This window comes from Callorhinchus milii, unplaced genomic scaffold (genome assembly GCF_018977255.1).
Source record: "Callorhinchus milii isolate IMCB2004 unplaced genomic scaffold, IMCB_Cmil_1.0 Scaffold2, whole genome shotgun sequence".
Lineage (NCBI taxonomy): Eukaryota > Metazoa > Chordata > Chondrichthyes > Chimaeriformes > Callorhinchidae > Callorhinchus > Callorhinchus milii.
In genome coordinates, this window is record NW_024704743.1 from 17,038,840 (window position 1) to 17,063,515 (window position 24,676).

The 24,676-nt window shown below is 47.4% G+C and overlaps 1 protein-coding gene across 1 annotated transcript in view; it reads right to left on the reverse strand.

Annotated features, from left to right (window-relative positions):
• Positions 1-11,774, reverse strand: part of tgfbr1b (transforming growth factor, beta receptor 1 b) — a 47,884-nt gene extending 36,110 nt beyond the window's left edge. Inside the window, exon 1 of the mRNA XM_007898124.2 lies at positions 11,637-11,774. Coding sequence (XP_007896315.2) covers positions 11,637-11,712 — 76 coding nt within the window. The 5' untranslated portion in view covers positions 11,713-11,774. The remainder of the gene's footprint in view (positions 1-11,636) is intronic.
• Positions 11,775-24,676: the final 12,902 nt, after the last annotated feature.

The window sequence follows — 24,676 nt, forward strand, 5'->3', positions numbered from 1 at the left end:
CGGGTGATTCAGGCTCTTGGATACAACAGACAAATGTATGGGAGCAACAATTTACCCAGCAGGAACTTTCAGAGAGCTGTACTTTGGCATGACCAGAAGTGTATTCTTTATGAAACCACCATCATGTATTGAACCCAGAGCACATTACTGTGGTTCACCATTTGAACCATTTAAATAATTAATCAGCATCTATCATTTAAGCCTCTCAAGACTGTAATAAATCGGATTGTTAATAATGTAATCAGATGTGGCTGGTTACTGATGTGCTTAAAGTCGAGTTAGAAGCTTTTATCTGTCTGTGGTGTATTATCTCTGCGCCAAGATTGCATTTTCATGACAGGTTATTTGTACTCTATAGTTGTAGAATCACAATTTTGAGGGGTTATTTTTCTGTTTGTGACAAAAGCTAAGCATTTTCAGCAAGGTCTTCATTGATATAAGTAGAACCTGTCCTCTCTAAACCCACTGTTTCATACAGACATGCAGCTTGGATACTGTGCCACATATGGGAGAAGTCAAGTTCAAACATCAGCAAAGGCTAGCATTGAAACACAGGCTTACCAACTAAGTATCAATTGAGCTGCTGGGCACAAGCCCAGTCCAGAGAAAGGTATCAAGCTGTCAGGGCAGAAGCAAAGTTGGCAGAAATACAACTTCAGGTCTAAATTGAACATTTTTCCCATCAACTAACCACAGCACCACTGGCAGACAAACCGTCGCTATGCAGATTACCATGATAAAGATTCCTGGGATAACTAGCATGGCTGGTTTGTGAAATACTGTACTCACAAAACTAATTAAGTAAATGAATGAAAGAGCACTCTACACAACAGTTCCAACTGACAACAACAAAATTACATTTATAGAGCGCCTTTCACATCGGGAGGATGTCCCAAAGCGTTGAACAGTCAGGTGTCGGGGCCCGAGCATGGGGGAGAGGTGGTGTAGGGGTGAGGGAAGGCAGAGAGGTGGGAGGGAGACCAAAGGCACGGTCGAAGAGAAGGGTCTTGAGATCGGCCTTGAAGGAGGCAAGGGAGGAAGCGAGGCGAAGGGACCGTGGGATGGAGTTCCAGAGTGTGGGGGCAGAGAGGCTGAAAGCTCGGCCACCGATGGTAGGGCAGGTCGGGCGGGAGACATGGAGCAGACCGGAGCTCGATGAACGGAGGGAGCGGGCAGGTTGGTAGGGAGTCAGCAGGTCAGAGAGGTAGGAGGGGCAAGGCCATGGATGGACTTAAAAGGTGAGGACGAGGATCTTGAACTTGATCCTCTGGGGGATGGGGAGCCAGTGGAAGTGATGGGGTCACAGAGCCTGGTGCGTGAAAGTACACGAGCTGCAGAGTTTTGGATGATCTGCAGCTTGTGAAGGGAGGAGCTGGGAAGACCGATGAGGACGGAGTTCCCGTAATCGAGTCTTGATGTGACAAATGCGTGGGTGAGGGTTTCGGCAGCCTGAAGGGTGAGGCAGTGGCGGAGTCTGGCAATGTTGCGGAGGTAGTGGTAGGCAGTGCCGGTCATGGCGCGGATGTGGGGGAGAAAGGACAGTTCAGGGTCAAACAAGACACCCAGATTCCTGACTGGCTTAGTGAGGTTGAGTGTGCAGCTGTGGAGGCTGATGCTGCCAGTGCCTGAGGTGCGGAGGCACTGGCACGAGCCAATCAGGAGGACCTCGGTCTTGTCAACGTTGAGTTGGAGAACGTTGTCCTCGTCCACGACTTGATGTAGGACAGGCAGTCAGTCAGGACGCCAATAGTCCTGGAGTTCAGGGTGGAAGCAGAGAGATAGAGTTGGTGTCATCCGCATACATGTGGAAATTTACCCCAAGTCTGCGGGTGATGTCACCGAGGGGGAGCATGTAGAGGGTGAAGAGGAGGGAACCGAGGACAGAACCTGAGAAACACCGCACGAGACAGTGCGGGGGCTGGAGGAGAAGCCGTTTGCCGCAATGAAGTGGAGGCGATGTGAAAGGTAGGACCTCTATCAGTCAATGACAGAACCTTGAAGGTTGAGGTGGGAGGAGAGGCGGTGGAGGAGGATTAAGTGGTCCACGGTGTCAAAGGCGGCGGAGAGATCAAGGAGGACAAGGAGGCAGAGGGAGCCCTGGTCACACATGGTCAGGATGTCGTTTGTGAGCTGTGGGTAGCACGGAAAACAGATTGGAGGGGTTCATAGAGGGAGGGAGAGGAGAGGAAAGAGTGAAGCTGGGAGGCAATGGCTCTCTCAAGGATCTTGGATAGGAAGGGGAGATTTGAGATGGGCTGGTAGCTAGATAGCTCTGATAGGTCGAGGGAAGGTTTCTTCAAGGTGGGGGTGATAGTGGCTGTTTTGAGGGGGGAAAGGAACAGTGCCAGATGACAGGGAGAGGTTAATGATGTCGGTGAGTAGTGGGGCGGGGAGGTGGAGCTGGGATTTAAGGAGAGGGGTAGGGATGGGGTCGAGGGAGCAGGTGGTGGATTTCATGGAGGTTACCGTGTTGAAGACAGAGGAGAACAAGAGGAGGAGGACAAGAAGAACAACTGGAACAGACCAACGATAACTTCCCCATATGCCCTACACACCTCAACAGAAACACACCGAATGAAAGGCATCAAACAAGCCGATGTTCCTTTAACCGCTTTAAGACTGCACTTGTGAAACAGGAAAGCTAATCATGGTTCAGTTTGACATGAGGTTAGTTAGGTGAGACAAGCTGTCAAAATCCACATCATTAGTGAATGCATACTGATTAATTCTTTTAAATGGTTTACAGTCTTACAGTGAATCACCACACTATACTGCATGGGTAAATCCACTGGACCCAAATAAGTGTGACCACTGTGGGGTCAATTGGTAGTGAAAAATGTTTTTTGAAGACATCCTGTAAGCACCACTGCCTTGAGGTTAGCTCATTGGCAAGTAACAATCATTGACGCAGAGATTGATGCCTTTCACACTGACAAAGTAGCTTCCCCAGTAGTTTGCAAAAAGCGAAACATTTGAAACTTCCATTTGGCGTCTAATCTAACAATGATTATAACCCGCCCTCTGCCAAATGGTAGGTTTTCTAAAGCAAACAAGAATAGAAGCGAAAAACAACAATCCCCATGGAAGTTAACTTCGAGGACCAGACTGGAAATGACCAAACGATATTGGAAGCTTAGAGTTAAGAGGTGCCCAGTGTCACATCAACCTGTCTATATTGAAAGATGTTTGCTTCACAGAGCATCTCCTCGCATTTAGCCCTGTACCTTTCTGTGCACTGAGATCCTGACTTCTCATCTAATGAACAGCACCTTGAACAAAGCAGCATTCTCTCAGTACTGCACAAGAGTATCAGCCATGAGCTCAAAGTCCCTAACGTGGGGCGAGAACCCACAGTTGTTTGATCCAGACTTGAAAGTATACTGAGTATTTCCTTATACCATACCAGTATTTCCGTATATCATACAGACCCCCATTACCATGCTTAAAAGTATCCAAATCAAACTACTTGCATATTCATAGAAATTTCCCTGCTTCTGGAATGAAGTGCTCAATCTTTCCCCAGAAGGGCACACCCATTTAATCCTGCAAAGTTGCAGACACAGGTCTTCAAGATCCAAGGCTTTGGGACCCGAGAATGTACATCTGGAATACAACTGGCGTTTAACCAGCTAAAACTAAACAACTTGTCACTGCTAATGTTGTCAAGCAAGTTCTCAACAAATGTTTTTTGCAACCGCCCCCACCCAGTCACCTGGGACTCCATCCTTGGCCCGCTTCTCCTCATCCCCGTGCTCCCTCTCGGCGATGTCATTCACAGACATGGGATCAACTTCCACATGTATGCAGATGACACCCAAATCTACTTCTCCTCCTTCAGCTGCGACTCCCAGACCACTAATGTCCTGTCAGCTGGTTTGACAGACATCAAGGCCTGGATGAGCGCAAATTTTCCTGCAGCTTAATATTGGCAAGACGGAAGCCATACTCTTTGGCTCCCTTCAACATCTTCTCTCCTGCGGGTCTGAACTCCTCAACCTCCCCGGGCTCCCTCAGACTCACCGAACCGTGCACAATTTAGGCGTCAGATTCAATACCCATTTTTGTGTTCCCTGAGCATGACCGCTTTTTTCCACCTCCGTCGCATTGCACACCTCCACCCGAACCTCACAACCAACGCAGCTGAAACCCTCGTCCATGCCTTCATCACTTCCCAGCTGGACTATTGCAATGCCCTCCTCGCTGGTCTGCCTAGTTTACCATACCCAAAATTCAATTAATCCGAAACTCCGCCGCCCAGATACTCACCCACACAAAATTCCATAAACTCCACTGGCTCCCAGTTACCCAACGGAACAATTCCAAGATCTTCTCATTTGTTTTCAAACCCCTTCATGCCCTCGCAACTCCCTGCCTGTCCAATCTGCTCCAATTTCCTTCTTAATCATGCTTACAATCATTTCCCCCTCTCCCTGGCTTGGCGTCAGGTTCCACCACTGTCAAGTACTCCAGGACGCTGTCCTGCGGTGAAGAGTGCTATATAAATACAAGTTGTTGTTATCTTCTGCTTGTCCAGCTAGAACCATCCATTGCGGTTTTGGTTCCATGATTAATAGAGTGGGAAAAATCCCTTGTCCCTTCAAAGTCCTGCTGATGATCTAGAATGACTGGTCCAACTTCAACAGTGCTCTGGGCTAATGAAAATCTGCCCGGCTCTGGTATCTGAGAAATGAGAGCTCCACATAGAATCAACAATTGCACTATTCCATTGCCAGTGGTACAACCTTGGAACCAGATCAGCCGCCAAAGACCACCCCGCACCCACCCCACCTCTTAATTCTTTTCATCCCAATCGAGGTAGGTGCCAAGCCGTGGACGTATGAATGGGGTTTCATATCTAGGCGAGCAAGAGGGGCACAAGAAAATCTTCCCCAAACAGGAGGTGTACTCAAGTCTATAGCAAGAAATATTGAGTACTGAAGAAATTAAGCTTTTTGATGGTTCTTTAGCACTGGCGATCTGAGAATTACCAAAGCCAGGAATGTTAATAGGTGAAGAAAAATTTAAAGTACAGCCTTTGATTTAGAGCACAACCACCAAAGCCAGGAAGTGATGCATATGCTAATTAGACATTCAAGAGACATCAAGAAACTTTGAGAAACCAAAAAGAAACAATCACTATCCCAGAGGTGAAGAGTTAAAAATTCAAGCAATGTACTGGGAGAGAAATGAAGGCTATACACATTGAGGAAAGGTAGCCTGAAGGAAGCTGATGGATTAAAAGCAGAATCATCAGCAAAACTGACAAGAGTTGCATTAAGAGTGGAGGGGGTCATCGAAGGAACAAAATGGGAGACAATAGGGCCTTGGGGAACCACTGAATTAATGGAAAGGGTCAGTGAGTGAACCATCAATTGTAAGCAGCATTGCCAACTGCTGCATTAAACTAGGTTAAACACTGCTCACAAACCGAGTTAAAATTCTTAACTTAATGAGAACATTGGTCAACATTTCCACTTAAATGTCAGAATATTTATTGTAGATGTCTCCAGAAATTGTAATTGAAACAATTCCGTATTGAGAGGCTAGGTAGACATAGACCATGCCACACTTTTCACTGTCAGCTTGTTTTAATTTGTTCCAATGAGAAAGCTACCATCTGGATACGTATTCAAAAACAAAAAGGAAGTCTGCCAACTATCAAGCAATATTGGTAAAACATTACCAACTTACATCTGTATATGGAACTGATACATCACTGCAGCTTAATGAGTTCACCACTTGAATTTGACAGTACAATACGGCTAAGATCTTTGAATTTCAATGTAGTTCCAATCGCAGAAAGTAGCTTAGCCAACTAGTAAGTACCAAAAATGTACCTTTGCACTTTAACCCCACATTCCCTGAATCCCTCAGCACTTCACCTTTTGGAAACTGGAGCCATTTCACAAACACCCATTTAACAACAACCAAAATATTAAATTTTAATTTTTTTTAACAAAAGCCAAATTTGGTTTAAAAGAAACTTTAAAGGACCTTTATCTTAAAATTATGAATGTTTTGATTGATTTGCTATAGTTCAGTTAATATTGAGATAAAATAAATATTGCTCCTGCTATCCAGTTAGTTACTATTTCAAACTTGGACGAGCCGGGCAGATCCAGCTGTCCACAGCAGATCCACACACCTCCAGCTGATCCAATTCCCTGGCCAGCACGTGATGCAGTAACATCTGGTTACAGTACCTAACCCATACATGCAGGGAGGAGAGAACAGCTGGAATCACTCATTTCTCATAAAAAATAAAATGTAAAGAAACTGCACCTTCAGAACAACAAATGCTAAATTCAGAGTCTTTAACAACACAAATAGAAAAACTGCTGAAGTGAAGCCCAGGTCCTGACAAAGAGGTGTACATCACCACAAATCTAAACTCTAACCAATTTTAAAACATTGCAATTCAATACATACAACATTCTACACATATTTGTAAAAATGTAATATTCAAAGTGGATGCAATACCTAAAGTTAAGAGCTAAAAAACTACCAATTATATTGCATATTTACATAGGATGAATGTCTCAAAATACTCCACAAGGACAACAGAGATTAACAAGCAGAGGGGAAAGGTTAAATTTGAGGGTATCAAAAAGTCAGGGTCAAAGAGAGACATTTTAAGAGGGATTTAAAGGCAGGGGTAGAAGATGCTAGGTGAAGGGATTTTGGAAGAGTTGCAGGCTGAAGGCTCACCCACCAATAGTCAAGAGGGGGGAAGAGCATGGGCAGGAGAAGTTGCCCAACCAAAGTCAGAAAGCAAACAACTGGCTAGAGACAGAAAACATTCTGCTGGCATTCAGAATTTTTAAAAAGTGAATTTGATATCAAATCGTTCATTTGCAAACTGGAAACAATCATTAGTGTCTACAAATGCAAACCCTCTCCAACCCTCTGTTTCTACAAGCAGAACCATCATCGTGCCTTCTCCACTCACCCACTCAAAACTAAACTGCCTTAAAAAATTTAAACAACATATCCCATATTAGCCTCATTTCCATCTCTGATAAAACATTGGAGATGCTCAAGTCTATCCAAGGAAATGATGTACGTAAACAGACACTGACTTATTTCTCTACACATATCAATCTACTTATTTCCTGCTAGTAGTTTAACTCCCTCTCGCTTATATAAATATAATATGTATATTTTTATTCCAGCCTCTCGGTTAAAAGTTCTCTTCTCAACTCCTTTCACCCATTTTACAAATTATGACTATTCCATATCCTTCTTGACACTTTTCTCCTACATTCTGGCAACTTCTTTTACCTCTCACAAACTACACAAATTTCCCCATGACTTTCCTGCACAACATTTAAACTAGAGCTGAGTTCGCACGCACAGATAGTAAATAGAATAAGACACAACACAACTAGGCACAATGTGCAAACAAAGTATACTTGAGTAATTTAATTATCCCCCCATTCAACAGCTAATCATCTTTCAGATTTGCCTCCATTACAACAGTCATTTGAGTTCTAATTAATTCCATTCTGTAACGCACATTTGTGATATTTATTTTAATTGAAAGACACCTTTGAAGTGTGTTGTTAAAAGTCAAATGAATCAACTGCCCACAAAACTTGGGTTGTGCAGTTCACCAAATACAAACCCATTTGTTTCCTCTAGTTTGACAAGATATATTGAGTCTCATCACAACCATATGTTAGTGTGGTATATTGCCAAAGGACAACTGGTTAATCCAGGGTACATGTGTAAAAAAAAAATCAAGCCCCTCTGAACTATTCATGCTGCACACAGGCTCAAATCTCTCATGTGTCAGTTATGCATCTCAAATACATATTTTGGATGGGTAGACATGTGCTAAAAAGACTAGCAATCAACAGCCTTTCATAGTTACACTTTTATGATAAAACTAACTCATCCGCTCAAGACATTATTGTACATTCAAATATCCCCATCCAACAAGCCAAAGATGTAATTATATCTAGTATTTTACAAAGTGCTTTGAAGGAAGTAATCATTTGTTTAAATAAAAATTCTGCAAGAGCAGCCACTATAATAAGATGTCAAGACCTTTCAGTACATACTGACATCAAAGTCTCCCTACGAAAGTGCAGATTCAAAAGCAATGCTAAACACGTTAAACATCAACCAACAATGTAGAATTAAATCCAGCTTGCGTAAACTGCACTGTCACTAGTAATCTATTCTGGCACTGCTCAGTAAGGCTTTCCTCATCAATCCTACAAGTCTTTGCTATCCAATGGCATGTTTACTTGTATACCAGGAGAAAACAGGTTACAAACTGAAATAGCACAAAGCAATTGTAAGCTGCATTATTCTAGGACTTAAAGCAGCGTATGACAATTCAGCAATTGTGCCTTCAGCATTCTAGTCACCTTTGCTACCGGTTTATTGATGATATGGATTAAACCACCGCTTCTCACTAATTGCTCAATTTAAAGAAAAGGTCCTGTGCATTTCAAAGTAATACATACTCCTTTAGGTCAAATCCCAGTGCTGATCCATAACAACCTTTCAGTCTCATAAGATGCACTACCGCACAAGGGGTCATGCGACCAGGCCTACACTTCCTGAATGTAAAGATGTGCATCTAATCAAAGAGTACTCTCTCTCCTCCTAGTTCTTCAACAAAGGCTGACACCATGAATGATTTACTCAGGGTTACCAAAAATGTTTTTATCTATAATGGAGATATATCAATATCCCTCGAAACACTACACTCAATTGCCAGCTATCACTAACTGAAGCTCCATCTCCAACTTACCCTACCTCATTTCAATAATCTCAGAGCACAACAGCTCACCCCGTCCCCCTCCCCCTTGTCTGCAGCAATTGTCCCCCACTTTGTTTTGCATTATTAACAGTTTCCTTCTGTTTTGATGCAAATCCCCCCCCATCCTTGTTTTGCTTCATTAACACCTCTTTAACCCATCATCCCCTGCCCTCTACCCCATTTTCTCCTTCGTTTTCCTTGCCCTGCCTCCCCACTCCCCGTTAGTCTTAAAAGCCTCTCCCTCCCAACATGCTCCGGTTCTGACGAAGGGTCGTGGACCTGAACCGGTGACTCACTTTCCTTTCTCTATAGATGCTGCCCGACCTGCTGAGTGTTTCCAGCGACTTCTGTTATTGTTTCAGATTTCCAGCATCTATAGTATTTTGCATTTTGTCTACCTATCCAAAGTCCTTCACCCCGTTCAAACCCATCCAGCCTGGTTTCCATCCTGTCCACAGCACTGAGACAGCCCTTAGCCTCAAAGCTACTAATGATGTTCTCTCTCTCTCTCTCTCTCTGCGTAGGGCTTCCTATGCCTCTTTGATATCTCTGCTGCTTTTGACATTGTGGACCATTCCACCCTACTTGATCTTCCTTCCCTTATCCGCCTCTGTCAGACCTCTGTTCTCCTGGCTCCAGCCTCCACTTTGCCTCCAAACTGCAAATACGTTTATTTATAGTGATTGAATTTACGTAGGTAACTGTTAAAGTAACTTCCATATGACCCTTTTCATAGGAGAAACCCCTCAAAAGCATTTTACAAAATAAAATTCTGTTACGTAGACAAACGAGGCAGCTAATCTGCGCCTGCACCATCACATAAACACCAATGTAGACAGTTTGAATTGAGGGTCAAGTTGAATTGAGGGATTATAAACCAGGAAAACTGCAAGAAAGCCTCCAGGTTTTGGACTATTACCACTATATTTTTTTCTAAAAAAACAGTGGTGGACTGCAAACTTGCAAAACTACTTCCTTGGGAGCTGTTTAGCATCAGGAAAAGCAACAGTTTGGTTCTTTTTACACTACACTGGCAACTGGATTTAACGTCCTCCGCACAGAGCTGCAGCTTCACGAAGTCTCTCTCCTGAACGCGGCTCCGTGGATAAAAGGTTCCACTTCGTGAGGCTGTTTAACCTCACATTCCTCAGACAAAAGCCCGGGCCCCGCACTGCCCTTTGTTACTGCCCATCGCCCGCTCCCCCCCCCCCGAGCAACAGCGGCCAACAGGCGAAGCTTCAGCCTGGCCTGGGCCGCGGGGTCATCCCGTCAGGGAGACGGCAAAAGGGGAGTGGGAGTGATGGCCGAGGGGGAGTGGGGGGGAGTGGGAGTGATGGCCGAGGGGGAGTGGGGGGGAGTGGGAGTGATGGCCGAGGGGGAGTGGGGGGGAGTGGGAGTGATGGCCGAGGGGGAGTGGGGGGAGTGGGAGTGATGGCCGAGGGGGAGTGGGGGTGGGAGTGATGGCCGAGGAGTGGGGGGGAGTGGGAGTGATGGGGGGGAGGGGGGAGTGGGAGTGATGGCCGAGGGGGGGGAGTGATGGCCGAGGGGGAGGGGGGGAGTGATGGCCGAGGGGAGGGGGGGGGGGGGGGGGGGGGGAGTGATGGCCGAGGGGAGGGGGGGGGGGGGGGGGGGGGGAGTGATGGCCGAGGGGGAGGGGGGGGGAGTGATGGCCGAGGGGAGGGGGGGTGATGGGAGGAGGGGGGGAGTGATGGCCGAGGAGGGGGGGGAGTGATGGCCGAGGGGGGGGGGGGGGGGGGGGGTGATGGCGGGGGGAGGGGGGAGTGATGGCCGAGGGGGAGGGGGGGAGTGATGGCCGAGGGGGAGGGGGGGGAGTGATGGCCGAGGGGGAGGAGACAGTCGGGGGCTGGAGGAGTGTGTGTGTGTGTGTGTGTGTGTGAGGAGAGGCAGAGTGGGGGCCGGAGTGGGGGGGGGGGAGGTTCCTGACTCAAGAGCCTCCCAAGAGGCAGCAACAGTCCGGGGGCCACCGCCAGGCAGCGAGTGGTGGGGCCGCCGCCCGCGCCCTCACTTACCGCGTTCCCCCCTCCACTCCTCCCTTAACCCGAGCCTCTCCCCCACCGCCCCCTGTGCCCTCTCTCTCACCGGGTCTTCCTCTCCCCCCGCACCCCCTTCTCTCTCTCCCTCCTGCCCCCCCCCGCTCTCCCCCCCGGGCGGCCCCGCCCCCCCCCCCCCCGGCGGCCCCCGCTCCCCCCCCCCCGCCCCCCCTCTCCCCCCCCCCCCCCTCCCCCCGGCGGCCCCGCTCCCCCCCCGGCCCCCGCTCCCCCGGGCGGCCCCGCTCCCCCCCCCCCGGGCGGCCCCCGCTCTCCCCCCGCCCCCCCGGGCGGCCCCCGCTCCCCCCCCCCCGGGCGGCCCCGCTCCCCCCCCCCCCGGCGGCCCCCGCTCCCCCCCGGGCGGCCCCCCCCCCCGCCCCCGCTCCCCCCCCCGGGCCGCCCCCGCTCCCCCCCCGGGCGCCCCCCCCCCCCGGGCCCCCGCTCTCCCCCCCCCCCGGGCGGCCCCCGCTCCCCCCCCCGGCCCCCCGCTCCCCCCCCGGGCGGCCCCCGCTCCCCCCCCCGGGCCCCCCCCCCCGGGCGGCCCCCGCTCCCCCCCCCCCGGGCGGCCCCCGCTCCCCCCCCCCGGGCGGCCCCCCGCTCCCCCCCCCCCCCGGGCGGCCCCCGCTCCCCCCCCCCGGGCGGCCCCCGCTCTCCTGCTCTCGCTGTGAACAATGAGCTCCTCTCGCCGCTGCTCCTCGCCATGTTTTGAAGCGGCTCCAGTTGTCGGCAAACAACAAAACAAGCGGCGAGGAGTGGGCTCTGAGGCTCCGGGTCTCCCCTCTCCTTCTCCCCCTCACAGGGTCCCTCTCACTCACCCAGAACATGAAGCGGCGCGATCACCACGAGCAGCGAGGCCAGCACCAGCCTCGCGGGTCTCCGCTCTCCAGCCATCGCCACCCACACAGCTGCCACAGTCCGTCCGAGTCCGCGCCTGGGCTGCCGCGCACCGCCACCGCATGAGACACAACAGCCCATTGGCTGAAGTCTCCCCGCTGCCGCCGCGCGAGAGGCGAGCTTCCATTGGCTAAAGTCTTCCCCGCCTCCATTGCAACACGAGACGCGAGCTCTCATTGGCTGAATCGTTCCCTCCCCGCCCCGCCCACTGTCAACGCCGCATGGGGACACGAGCTTTCATTGGCTAAGTCGTTCCCATCACTGTCAACGCCGCACGAGATGCGAGTTCCTATTGGCTGAATCCTCACCACTTGGACACTTGATCCCATTGGCTGATGTCCCCACCGCCCCATGAGACCTGCGCCCCTCTTGTTGGGGTCAGGGTGGTCCCTCCATCATTAACTGTGGACCTCTCTGACGCTGCAGTACAACAACAACAACAACAACAACAAATATTTGTATGGTGCCTTTCACCTTCAGGAGAACGTCTCAAGCCGTTGACCGCCGCCAAAAGCGCCACAGAGGCCTCGACTCGATTCCGAATTTTTAAAAATATTTATTGATTGACTGAATTAGATATTTACACCGAAGTCAAAGAAAGGATTCCCGTAACAACAACAACAGCAACAACAAGATTCCATTTATAAAGCGCCTTTCACGTCAGGAGGACGTCCCAAGGCGCTGCACAGTTGGGTCATGACCCGAGCAGGGGGGAAATGGTCAGGGTGAGGGGAGGGAAGGGAGGGAGCGAGGAGGGGGGAAATGGTGAGGGGAGGGAAGGGAGGGAGCGAGGAGGGGGAAATGGTCAGGGTGAGGGGAGGGAAGGGAGGGAGCGAGGAGGGGGAAGAGAGTCGAGAGGGGAGCTGAAGGCTCGGTCAAAGAGAACAGCGCATTATTATCCGTTACAGGACTCGACAGACCCGGCCGTTGTGACGGGGGCTGCCTTTGCACACTCCACTTTAGACAGCCTCTCTGCCCCCACCCTCTGGAACTCCATATTCCCTTCACCTCGTTCCCTCCTTTAAGGCACGCCTCAAGACCCTCCTCTTCGACCGTGCCTTCGGCCACCTTCCCTCTCTGCCCTCCATCCTCCCTCCTGATTCCACCCCCCGCTAGGGTCCTAATCCCTGACTGTTCAGCGCCTTGGGAAGTCCTCCTGAAAGGCGCTTCACAAATGTAATTTCGTATTGTAGTGGAGGGACCAAGGCTTCCCCGCCTTGGGGCTCTGGCACCCTTTGCAGGCCACGGTTACAAGGTGGATCTTGTACCCCCTCCCTGTCACCCTCCTCCTTTACAGGGAGTGCGCACAAATTAATAAAATACAACCACAACAACAATTACATTTGTATAGCATCTTCCACATCCAGAAAATGTCCTAAGGCGCTGTGATGTACAAACATTTTTGGGACGCTCCCTCTTAGATACAGTCGGGAACACCCCTGTTCCCGACTCTATCTAAAGTGTGCATACAAGTATGCGCGCCAAAACAGTTCTTGCCGATTACGGCTGGCACAATAAACATTGATCACAGTGTGCACCACGCAGATGTTTACCAACAAAACACGTAAAGACATCGCAACAGAATCTATGCAAGATACAATAAATACATTGTGACGGGAGTGTTCTCTGCACCTCCATTGAAATGGGGGTACCGAGGCATCCCTGCCTGAGTTCTGCTGCCTTTATCGACTCAGTTCATGATATTCTACTTCCAAACACGTACGTCATCTTGGAGCCAACTCAGCCCCAAAGAGACTAAGGGTATCAGGAGCTACTCGACACCCGACTTTTGGTGAGCAGCACAACTCAGCATGAAACGTGTGAGGCCACAACGCTCCTGCCCTTAGCCCAGATTGGTTTATCAAAGTTCCTGACAAATTATAATCTAACATTTTTAAAATAACATTTACAACCAATTTTATTTTTAGCAAATAGTGTCATAGGTGTCAGCCTGTCTTAGTTGGCAGCACACTCGCCTCTTGTCAGAAGGTTCTGGGTTCAAGCCCCTATCTCAGGTCCCTGAACTCGCAATCTAGGCTGACACAACAAAAACAGTGCCGGGAAAGCCCTACATTGTTGGAGGTGCAGCCCTTTGGATGAAATATTAAACCCAGGTACCCTCTGCCTGTTCTGAGAGCAATTAAAGATCCCAGAGCACTATTCAAAAAGGGAAAATGAAAAAGGAGTTTCTCCTGGTGTCCTGGCCAAGGATCCACCAGAAAAGTTGATCGACCACTTCATGTTTGTGGGTCATTTTAGTGTGCAAATTAGCTTCCGTGTTAACTTACAAAATTCACTCACTACACCTAACAGAAAATGTATGAAGTGCTTTGAGATGTTCTAAACATTATATATCAAGAGCAAGGATTGTTATCTATTATGCAGTAGGTTAGCATATTGCAATTTCACCTCCGTGACTGGATATGTTTTGAATCAAGACTAGTATGAAAGTCTCCCCATTCTACTGTTACAGGAATCAACAACAACAAATTGGGAGGATGTCTCAAGGTGGTGGACAGTTAACGCTTGCTCGTGGTGGGGGTGGTGGGCGGTGGAGCCTGACCAAAGATGCAGTCAAAGAAGAAGGTCCTGAGACAGATCTTGAAGGAGGTTAAGGAAGCATTTGGCAAAGGGACTCCACAATGGAGTTCCAAAGAGTGAGGGCATTTAGATTGCAAGTGGGGCAAGGGAGCAGAGAGAGCGGACCGGTGGTAGGGTTTAAGAAGGTCACAGACAAGACAATGGAAGGAAGTGAGGATGAAGATCAATCCCCTGGGATTCATTCCTCCAGGGAGAGAGTGGGCACTCCGTTCCAATAAATATCTCAGAATTTTCACATGTAGGTGGAATGCATAGAACTCTTAGATTGGTTTGAATACTCTTAAACACAGTAATGGGTTTCCACATATATCAAATATTTGGGCCAAGTTAGCAAGTGACCTGCAAGTGTTTGTACCTACAGGGACATCTTAACATCATCGTAACGTTTTTCAAGACTTTTGCACACACACAAACTATTGGTGGTGTCCGCGAGCCAAACAGGGGTATCGGAATCATAGTAAGCCCTCAAGTGAAGACTCCCCTTAATAATGTTTGGTAACATTAGCAAAGATAAGCCCCCCAAAAATAGAGTGGTTTGCTTCAGCATGAACATCTTGATGCCATTGCGATACTTACAGAATAACACCAACATCATTGTTCCAGATGGTATCTGGAGGTCATGTAAAAGCACTGACTCCATTTTCATGCCGAAATTCAGGGCTCTACAACTACAATGTAAAACAGTATTAATTGCCTCATCTCATTACGAGGTCCAGCAGAGGGGGTATTGCTTTAGATGTATATGGTGACAGTGATGAAAATAACCCTCTCCATGATCAAAAAAAGATAGAGTTGCTTTAGTAATGATTGAGCTTAGTCAGTTCACCATATGCAGCTCTATACCAGGTCCTGTGTGGAATCATAGATTCCTACAGCACAAAAGGAGGCCATTACGCCTATGGTGCCTGTGCCAGCTCTTTGAAAGAGGTAAACAATTTGTCCCACTCCTCCAGTCTTTTTCCATAGCCCTGCAAATTTTTGCTTTTCAAGTATCTATCCAATTCTCTTTTGAAAGTTATTACTGAATCTGCTTCCACCATCCTTTCAGGCAGTGCATTCCAGATCCTAACAACTCGCTGCGTAAAAGAAAATCTCATCTCCGTCCCTGGTTCTTTTGCCAAATATCTTAAAATCAAGCTTGGCCAGTTCAGTACATGCTACTCTGTACTGCTGGAAGTGACTTCAGACAGTTCACCACATGCAGTTCTGTGTGGAATCAAGCTCAATCATTTCAGCACATTCACCTTCCCGCTCGGCCAGTGTGGAATCGACCTCAGCGAGATTACCACTTACAGCTCGGCACTGGGCCCCTCAGTGGAGAGTGAAAAGTGACCTCTGATCTGCAGGGTCACTGGGACCAGTCATTGATCAATGAAATGTGTGCTCTGATTGGCAGCCTGGGTGTCGGGCCTCCAAATATATTGTTTCTTTTGTTCTATCTAATGTTTCCTTCAGCCTGCAACCACTAAGATTTTGGGTTCTGTTTGACCTTGTGTTCAAACTAACTATATTGTGGGGCAAAACCTGAGGCAAGTTTCCTTGTTTCACATGCCTCTGTCTACCTAGCAGTAAATAGGAACCCAGTCGTTAGTCAATTGGAGGATCGCCTTCCAGGAGTAATAATCCCTTCAAAAAAATTTATGATAATTTGGTCACTCAATCCACACGACTGTTTGTGAGACACTGCTGTGCGCAATTGGCAGCCGCGTTTTGCCCACTAAATATACAGTCAATGAATTTTACAGTATATTCTGTGAAGCGCTTTGAGACGTCAGGCGCTATATCAAACGCAAGCATTATCATTAATATTACAATAGCAAAACAAAGTTGTGGCAGAGTAATGTATACTCAATGATAACTAAGATTCGCGTGTGCTCTATTTACTGAATCTGCACAGGGCACAGCTGCGTTGTGGAATAATTAGGGCACCTGCGACACAGCACTATTCAAACCCATTGATTTTTATGGCAGGGTCAGTTTAGGAGTCCAAAAAAAGACAGCTAGTTTTAGCCCACAAGTCCATTTTGGCCTAAAATTTAGCATTGTGCTGAATTGTGGAAAGTTCTTAAAATCAGCCTTAATTTGAAAACAAGTTCTTCTCAAGCATTGCGAAAAATCGGTTTCCAAATTAAGACTGGACTTAAGAACTTTTTGGAATTCTGTGCAATCTTAACTTCTAAGATATGGTTTTACAAGCTAATTATAAACTGGCAACCATAAACAATGCGCTCTCCCTATATGTTTTAATTCCAATTTTATTTTAACTCTTGTTGATGGGAGATACATCTTCGCTCTTTATGCTTTAAAATGCTTTAAGCAGTGCTTGTTACAGAAGGTCTGTGGGTTGGATAAAGACCAAGTCAAAAGGTCAGAAAGCCCCTCAGGATTGTGTTTGAACTGCTGCTCATTATTCCTCGTGGCTCTGTTGATTGAGTGCTGGAGACCTCGTGGTGATCTGTGTCTGGATTTGCAGCAAATGGAAGGATCAGTGAAAGAACAGACACAGTCTCTGCTGAGTGATAGCTCAAGGAGAGAATGGCTCTCCTCCCCTCACACACAGCAGGGCACCAAGTTTTCTCAGGGCCAATGAGGGATGTTCTTCACAAGTTGCAGGTCATCCAGAACTCTGTAGCTCATGTCCTCTCCCGCAACAGGGTCCGTGACCCCATCACACCACCCTCGCCAGCTCTACATCTCTCAGAGATCGAGTTCAAAATTCGCATCCTCACCTTCAAGGCCCTCCATGGCTTTGCCCCCTCCTACCTCTCCCACCTGTGAACCCCTTATCAACCTCTCCGCTCAGCAGGCTCTGACCTGCTCCATGTCCCCCACCCAGCGCACCACCCTCTGGAATTCCATCCCACAATCCCGTTGCCTCACTCCCTCTCTCGTCTCCTTCAATGCACACCTCAAGACCCTCCTCTTCAAGCGTGCCTTTAGCCACACTCCTACCCTCCACCCTCCCTACTTCCAGCCTGTGAGATGATGTTGTCTGAAACAACACCACCAACAAATTACATTTGTGTAGCGCCTTTCATGGCAGGAGGAGAAATTATTTTACTAAAAATGAAATGAAAATTTAAGATTGTACAGAATTATGGAAAATTCTTACATTTAGTCTTAATTTGAGATTTTGTTTCTCAATCACCGGGGCTTTCAAATTAATGCTGAAATGTAATCATTTTCACAATTCTGAGCCATCTTAAATTTTAAGACCAAGATGGTATTACCAGCTAAATAGAGGGGATTTGGGATAATCCTCAGATTGGGTGTGTGTGTGCGTGTGTGTGTGTGTGGGGGGGGGGGGGGGGGGGAGGGTTAATGACGTCTCCATGGACATGATTGGCAACAGAATTTCTGAATCGAGTCCACACTCTGTGGTGGTCTTGATAGTCTGGTTCCTGAGCCAGGTGTGTCCACAGCACTCTAGCCCTATAGCAAGTGATCCACTTCCCACATATACTGAAATCCTCTATTTTCCAGATCTACCTTGTGTTTCCTACTGAGACCCATGGTTCTGTAGTTTCAGAATTACAAAATACTCCTGCTGCTGCTGTGTCTCTCCAGGTTGCACAAAGCAACACGAAACGTGCCAGGGAGGGGCAGGGCCAGATACCACCAGCTCTGCTCCTCTTCCTGTCACTCTCCACGCCAGGAAGTAAAGCAGTGAAGTCAGAAATGGTTTGCGGCTGAACAAAATCAACCGCCGATCGATTCCATCTGTTGAACATGCTGCTCTAGAGAACTACTGATCTTGGCTCAGCGTCAGGAATTGCAGGGCCAGTCTGGGAACAGAGATTTTCCCCCTCAGCTCCTGTTAACTGTGCAAGCCAAAGCTGTAATGGGTAGTGTGGTGCCATTAAGAATGGTGATGAGTTTCTACATGTGTCAGACACCTGGCGGACCCCCCAAAAAATTTCGGACTTTCGATGAATCTGTTAAGAAACATCACAATTTTTCACACAGTCTTTTTCAGCAATGACTAAAATGCGATCTTTGGGGGAATATGACTGCTAGTAGCCAGAGAACAGTTAAGGATTAAGGAATTCAACCTAAAAAGATTAATTTCAAGGAGATAAGAAGGGAGGTGGCAAGATGAATTGGGTAGAAAAGCTAGTAATACACGATGGAACATTTTTTTAAAAATGTGGGTCAGATGGGTGTTTGACACATGCGGAAAACCCGTCACTATGAATAAGAGTATCCACACCAAACTGAGATTTCTATGCATCACACCTAAACATGGAAACTCCTATTTGGAATGGAATGTAGACTCTCTCCCTTGAGGTACACATCCCGGTTACCTAATTCCAAAACGTATTAGGCGCAGTTTGGCAAGAGTCAAGTCTTGAAAAGCCCAGAATGTGTTAGATCTGGAATAGCTTGCCATTGAAAGTACGGTCTGGTCTAGCTGGTCCAGCGAGGACCATCCTAGCTGTTAGGCCATTTGTTTGCAGGGCTACCAGCAGCTCACAGAGAAGAATCCCGTGATTGATGTGCCCATTCAAGACCTACTGATGAGCCAGTCTGGCTGCAGACCTGCCTGTTCAGGAACTGGATCACCAAGACCACCACAAAGGATTGACTTGATTCTGACTTTCAATTGCAAAGCCAATTCAGCTCAAAGGAGAACCTGCTCAACACCCACCCCGCCCACCCCGAGCAAACTTAACTTGGATAGCAGCGTTAGATGCTGCGATTTGTGAAGTGGCAGTGTTCTCCCACATTGGAAATAACAAAGGGATTTTACAGGTCTTATCTGTAGGAATGTACAGCAGTACAGATTATGCCTGAAAGCATGACCTTGAAGCTTGGCATCTGTATTACTGTGGCATTGTTTCAAAACCGTCTGCTAAAACTTTGTAGTTTCAGACTCTTTGGCCTATCTGATCCTATCACTCCAGAACCCACTCCACTGTCCTTTGAAGCATGAATCTGGCTTTATAATAAACAATAATAATCCTTGAATTTGGTATAGTGCCTTATCATGTCAGAAGGACATCTCAAAGTGCTTCACAGGAATTACTGTGGATGAAGTGACTGTGGGTTTGTAGGCAAATGCGGCAGCACAATTGCACACAGCAATGTCCCACAAACAGTCATGAAATGAATAACCAATTTTACTTTGGGAGATTGTTTACCAGGACTCCGGGAGAAACTCCCTTCTCTTTTTGAAAAGTGCCATTGGATCTTTAACGTCCATCTGAACAGGCAGACATAGGGCTGTCAACTCAGGTTGGATGTAATCCATGAGGAATGGTTGCCATCATAAAGTGAAACAGCACTGGCTTTATGATGTCGCTAGGTCCCGAGAATTCCCTAAGAGTTTTCTCCCATGTTGCTCACAGCAGATTAATCTTTAATTCCTGGAGACTCCAGGACAATTCGGGAGGGTTGGTAAACCTAGGCAGATGGGACCTCAGTTTAACATCTCATCCGAAGGATGGTCCCTCCGACAATGCGGCACACCTCCAGCATTGCATTGGAATGTTGGAGTGTTAGCTTAGACTATGTGAATTCAACCCCTGACATGGGATATGAACATACAACCTTCTGACTCAGAAATGACAGTGCTACCAACTGGACACTTCCGTGTGTCTGTCATAAAATTGCCATTTACAACCCTGAACCTGTGCCCTCTTGGTCTGCTGCCTTGATGTGCATTTAAGTATCATTTTGGGTTTATGTTTTCTATCACATTTTGCATTTGAATACTTACCTCTTACACCGTCTCCAATTCTTCTCCACAAACGGCTTCTCCTCTAGCCCCTGTGCTGTCTCGTGCGACATTCCTCTGGTCCCCTCCTCTTCAATATCCACATGCCCCCTCTTGGTGACATCATCCGCAGACATGGGGTCAAGTTCCACATGTATACAAATGACACTCCCTGCTTGTCGGCCTTCCCAACTCTTCCCACCACAAGCTGCAGATCATCCAGAACTTTGTAGCTTGTATCCTCTCCCGCACCAGTCTCTGTAACCTCATCCCCCCATCACCTCCACCATTGCATGGCTCCACTGGTTCCCCATCCCCCAGAGGATAGAGTTCAATATCCTCGTCCTCGCCTTCAAGGCTCTCCACCGCCTTCACTACCTCTGTGACCTGCTGACCCCATATCAATCAGTCTGGTCCCTCCACCCACGATCGGTGGATGGGCCTTCAGCCTTTTTGCCCTCACTCTTTGGAACTCCATCCCACATTGCCTTCGCCTCGCTCCCTCCCTTGCTTCCTTCAGGGCACGTCTCAACACCCTCCTCTTCGACCGAGCCTTCAGCCATCCTCTCCTATCTTCCCTGTGCTCCACCCTCCCCAATCCGGACCCCCAGCTTGGGTTCAAATCCCTGACTGTCCAGCGCCTTGGGATGTCCTTCCAATGTGAAAGGGGCTACACAAATGTAATTTTGTATTGTATTTCATATACCTCTGGAAGGTCCTCTTTGAGACATCTCTTTTCAAGGCTGTAAAGACCTAAATTGTCAAATCATTCCTAATATCTCAACCTTGTAACGCTGTGCCTCTTATTTTTACTTCCTTGATGCAGAACTAAGCATTTATCTGTAGTGAACTTCATTTATCAGTCATCAGCCTATGTCCATACTTTGTCAAACTCATGACTTCCTCTTATGGTTTCAGTTCCCAACCTAACATAGTATCGTCTGAGTATGTAATACAAGTCTGTGAATCTGCATTTTAAGTCATTAATGCAAAGAACAGGAGAGTACCAAAGACAGACCTAAGGCACCTCATATTACCTCATTTCAAACTAGTTGCCCTGACAACTACCTCCTGGAAGCAAACTAGCTCCAAGGTGGCAATGGAATGTCAGAATTGAGCCAGCCCTCTGTGATGGTCTCAGTAGTTCGGTTCCTGAGCCAGGTGGGTATGCAGTATTTCAGGCCACTGCTGATGACAACACAGCCAGTCACTGGGGGCAGGGAGTCATCCCACTCAGCTCCTGTTAACCCTGCAATCCAAAGCCCTAATGGATAGGGTAGTCCTAGCTGGACAAGCAGTGGGAAAGCTTGCTGGACAGCGATACCAATGGCAAGCTATGCGGTTTTAGCTGGTTAGAATCCAGCAGTACCCCAACACACACTTTGGGGTCCCCAAGCCTTGGCTCTTGCCAACCTGTGTCTAATACTTTCCAGAATTAGGTAATCAGGATATGTCCCTCCAGGGAGAGAGTGCATATTCCATTCCAACAATCTCTGTCTCTATACTTCCTTTATTATTTATAGATAATAATAACTATCTCTGGGATTTCCATGTGTAGGTGGGATGCATGGAAATCTCAGCTTGGTTTGGATACTCTTAAGTGTGGTGATGGGTTTCCATTCATGTCAGGCACCTGGCTAATGAGGTCAGGCTAATGAGTCTGTAGTTACCACGTATGGTTCTCATACTTTTCCTGAATGTAGGAACCCTATTTGCTTGTTTAGTCCGTCAGAATCTCACCAGTGATAATTGATTCCCTTCACCATGTCTGTCAGTGCTTCACAAATCAGCTGCCTTGTCTCTTTACCCAAGGGTACATTTCTGTGTGTCAACATGGCTCAGTTCCTAACACTCTCACCCTTGAACCAGAAGGTTGTGGTTCAAGCCCATCGTTGGAACTTGGAACTCATATAGTCGAGGCAGTCAATCCAGTACATTGCTGGGGGAGTCTTGCATTGTGAGAGGTGAAGTCCTTCAGATGAGAAGTTAAACTGAGGTCCTGTCTGCCTGTTCAGATCTTATCTCTCGGCCACCTATTCCTGATAACCTGACCAACAATCCTCTGAATAAAATTGGTCATTCATAGAATCATAGATTACAGAACAGAAGGCCACTTGACCCATCGTGCTTGTGCTGGCTCTTTGGAAGAGGTATCCAATCAGTACCACTCCCCGGCTCTTAACCCATATCCTGGCAAAATTTTCCTTTTCAAGTACCTATCCAATTCCCATTTGAAAGTTGTTATCAAATCTGTTTCCACCACCCTTTCAGACAGTGCATTCCAGACGTAACAACTCTGTGTGGGGCATTGCTGTGCACAAATTGGCTATCATGTTTGCCCACAAAAACAGTCACTCCACTCTATAACATTATCCTTTGAGACATCTACTGGATGTTGAAAGGTCAAATGTAAGGATTATTATAAATAATTCATCTGCCTTAAATGTGTTGGTTTTCAGCTTTGAATCTATTCCAGAACCTCACTAAAGTCCAAGTCAGCCCTGAAGCTCATTGTGTTGTGTTGCAGGTGGGACAAAGTTTTTAATCTCCTTCCTGCAAAAAAATTCCCTCGTCCCCAAAGAATTTCTCAGTTTTTATATTGTGGATAAAAAAGACTTTAATGGCCCTTATCAAGGAGTACTTTTTCAGCTCCAGCTTAATTACAAAAGGCATATTTTAGGGTGGACCTTAGAGCTATATGCGCCAGATGCAATACTGATAGTAGTGAAGTGAAAAAATGTTCAAGAACATGTTGTTACAGCTTCAATATGGAACAAATTACATTTGTATGTCACCTTTTACTTCGGGGGAACACCCTAATGCACTGGCCAGTGTCAGGGGTTAGAACCCGAGCTGGGAGTTGGGAACAAGAGGGGTGGAGGGCAGGGGTAGGAGGGTGACCAAAGCTGCGGTCGAAAAGGAGGGTCATAAGATGGGCCTTGAAGAAGGCAAGAGAGGGAGCAAGGCAAAGTGATGGAGTTCCAAAGGGTGGGGCAGAGAGGCTAAAGGCCTGGCTGCTGATGGTGAGGTGGGCTGTACAGGGAACATGGAACAGGCTGGAGCCTGCTGAGCAGAGGGAGAGGACAGGACAACATATGAACAAAAGGAAGTAGGAAGTGAAGGAGAATCTTTTTGGGTGAAAAGCAAGTGAAACAAACTACCATCATGTTATCTGGCTTGATCTCCTGCATGCTGAAGTAATGGAAAATCTGTTTTAGTCTGATCCTGCTAGAAAAACGAGTGTATTTACACTATTTCAGGAATCAAACGCATGATGTAAAAGCAGCAAAAATAAATCACACAATCAATCCGAGCTGTTTAATGCTGATGTATTTGTAGCATAAATATGTGGCCATGGCGTGAAAAGTATTTACGAGGATTGGCCAATTGAGTCTGCGGAAAGCCCCACCCCAGGATTAGCTTCAGCATAACTCAAATTCAATTAGGCATATGCAATTACTGAACAGCCTGCTGCTGGGGCTACTCAACCTGCTCTGGTACTTATTGTACACTTGACGCTCGTAATGCTCTTATTAGACAAGAGGCTCTTATTAGACATTCCATCTGTACATGACAGGATCTTCTTCCTAAATTGCCTGGTTTTGGGACCAGGCATACTCCCCTGTGTCTTTTAAAACACCTTTTAAAATGGTCTTACCAGGGAACAGGACGCAAAATACTGCAGATGCTGGAAATCGGAAACAAAAACAGAAGTCGCTGGGAACACTCAGCAGGTCGGGCAGCATCTATGGAGAAGGGAAAGTGAGTCAATGTTTCAGGTCCACGACCCTTCGTCAGAACTGGGGCTGGTTGGGAGGGAGAGGCTTTTAAGGGCTAAACAGAGGGTGGGGGGGGACAGGGCAAGAAAGACAAAGGAGAAAATGGGGTTGAGGTCAGGGGATGATGGGTTAAAGAGGAGTTAATGATGCGGGGGGGATTGTAATGCAATGCCGAATTGGAACAGGTGCCCAGGTTAACAATCCTCCAAATAAAATTGGTCACTGCTCCATAGCTGTTGGGACATTGCTGTGCGCAAATTGGGTGCAGCGTTCGCCCACAAAATATAGTCACATCACTTTACAGTATATCCTATGAAGCACTTTTGAGACATTAATGACATAAGGTGCTATATCAAATGCAAGGATTATAATATATTTAGAGTCTCCATCACTTTTTCCATTGTTGCCAGATTTCCTGAGCTACTTGTGACAGAATGATATTTTACGCGTGTAAATACAGTGTAGCAGAAGTCAGGAGATGCACCTGAATATCAGACAACTTTGCGCAGTCTTCTAGTTCTGTTAAGGCAGCTGGAAATCATGAAAATAAATGTGCCATTTGGCGATGAGTAAAGGTATAACAACTTGCGGAAACCCAGTCTGACTCTTCATTCACAAAGTTGAATTTCCTCTCCCCGGGAGCAACAGCAAGTGAAACTCAAGAGTACAATTAGGCACCAGGAAAAATCCCGTTTCACATCACGAGTTGCAACCAGAGACGGGCTCGCCTCAGGAAGTAAGCTATTAAAAAAAGCAGCACAAAGATCAAACCTTTTTACAGTAGTTGGAAGTAAAACATATTAAACTGCTGCTTTGCAAACAATGATACTGTTTCTAATACTGACTGAAGTGCCCCACCATCGGT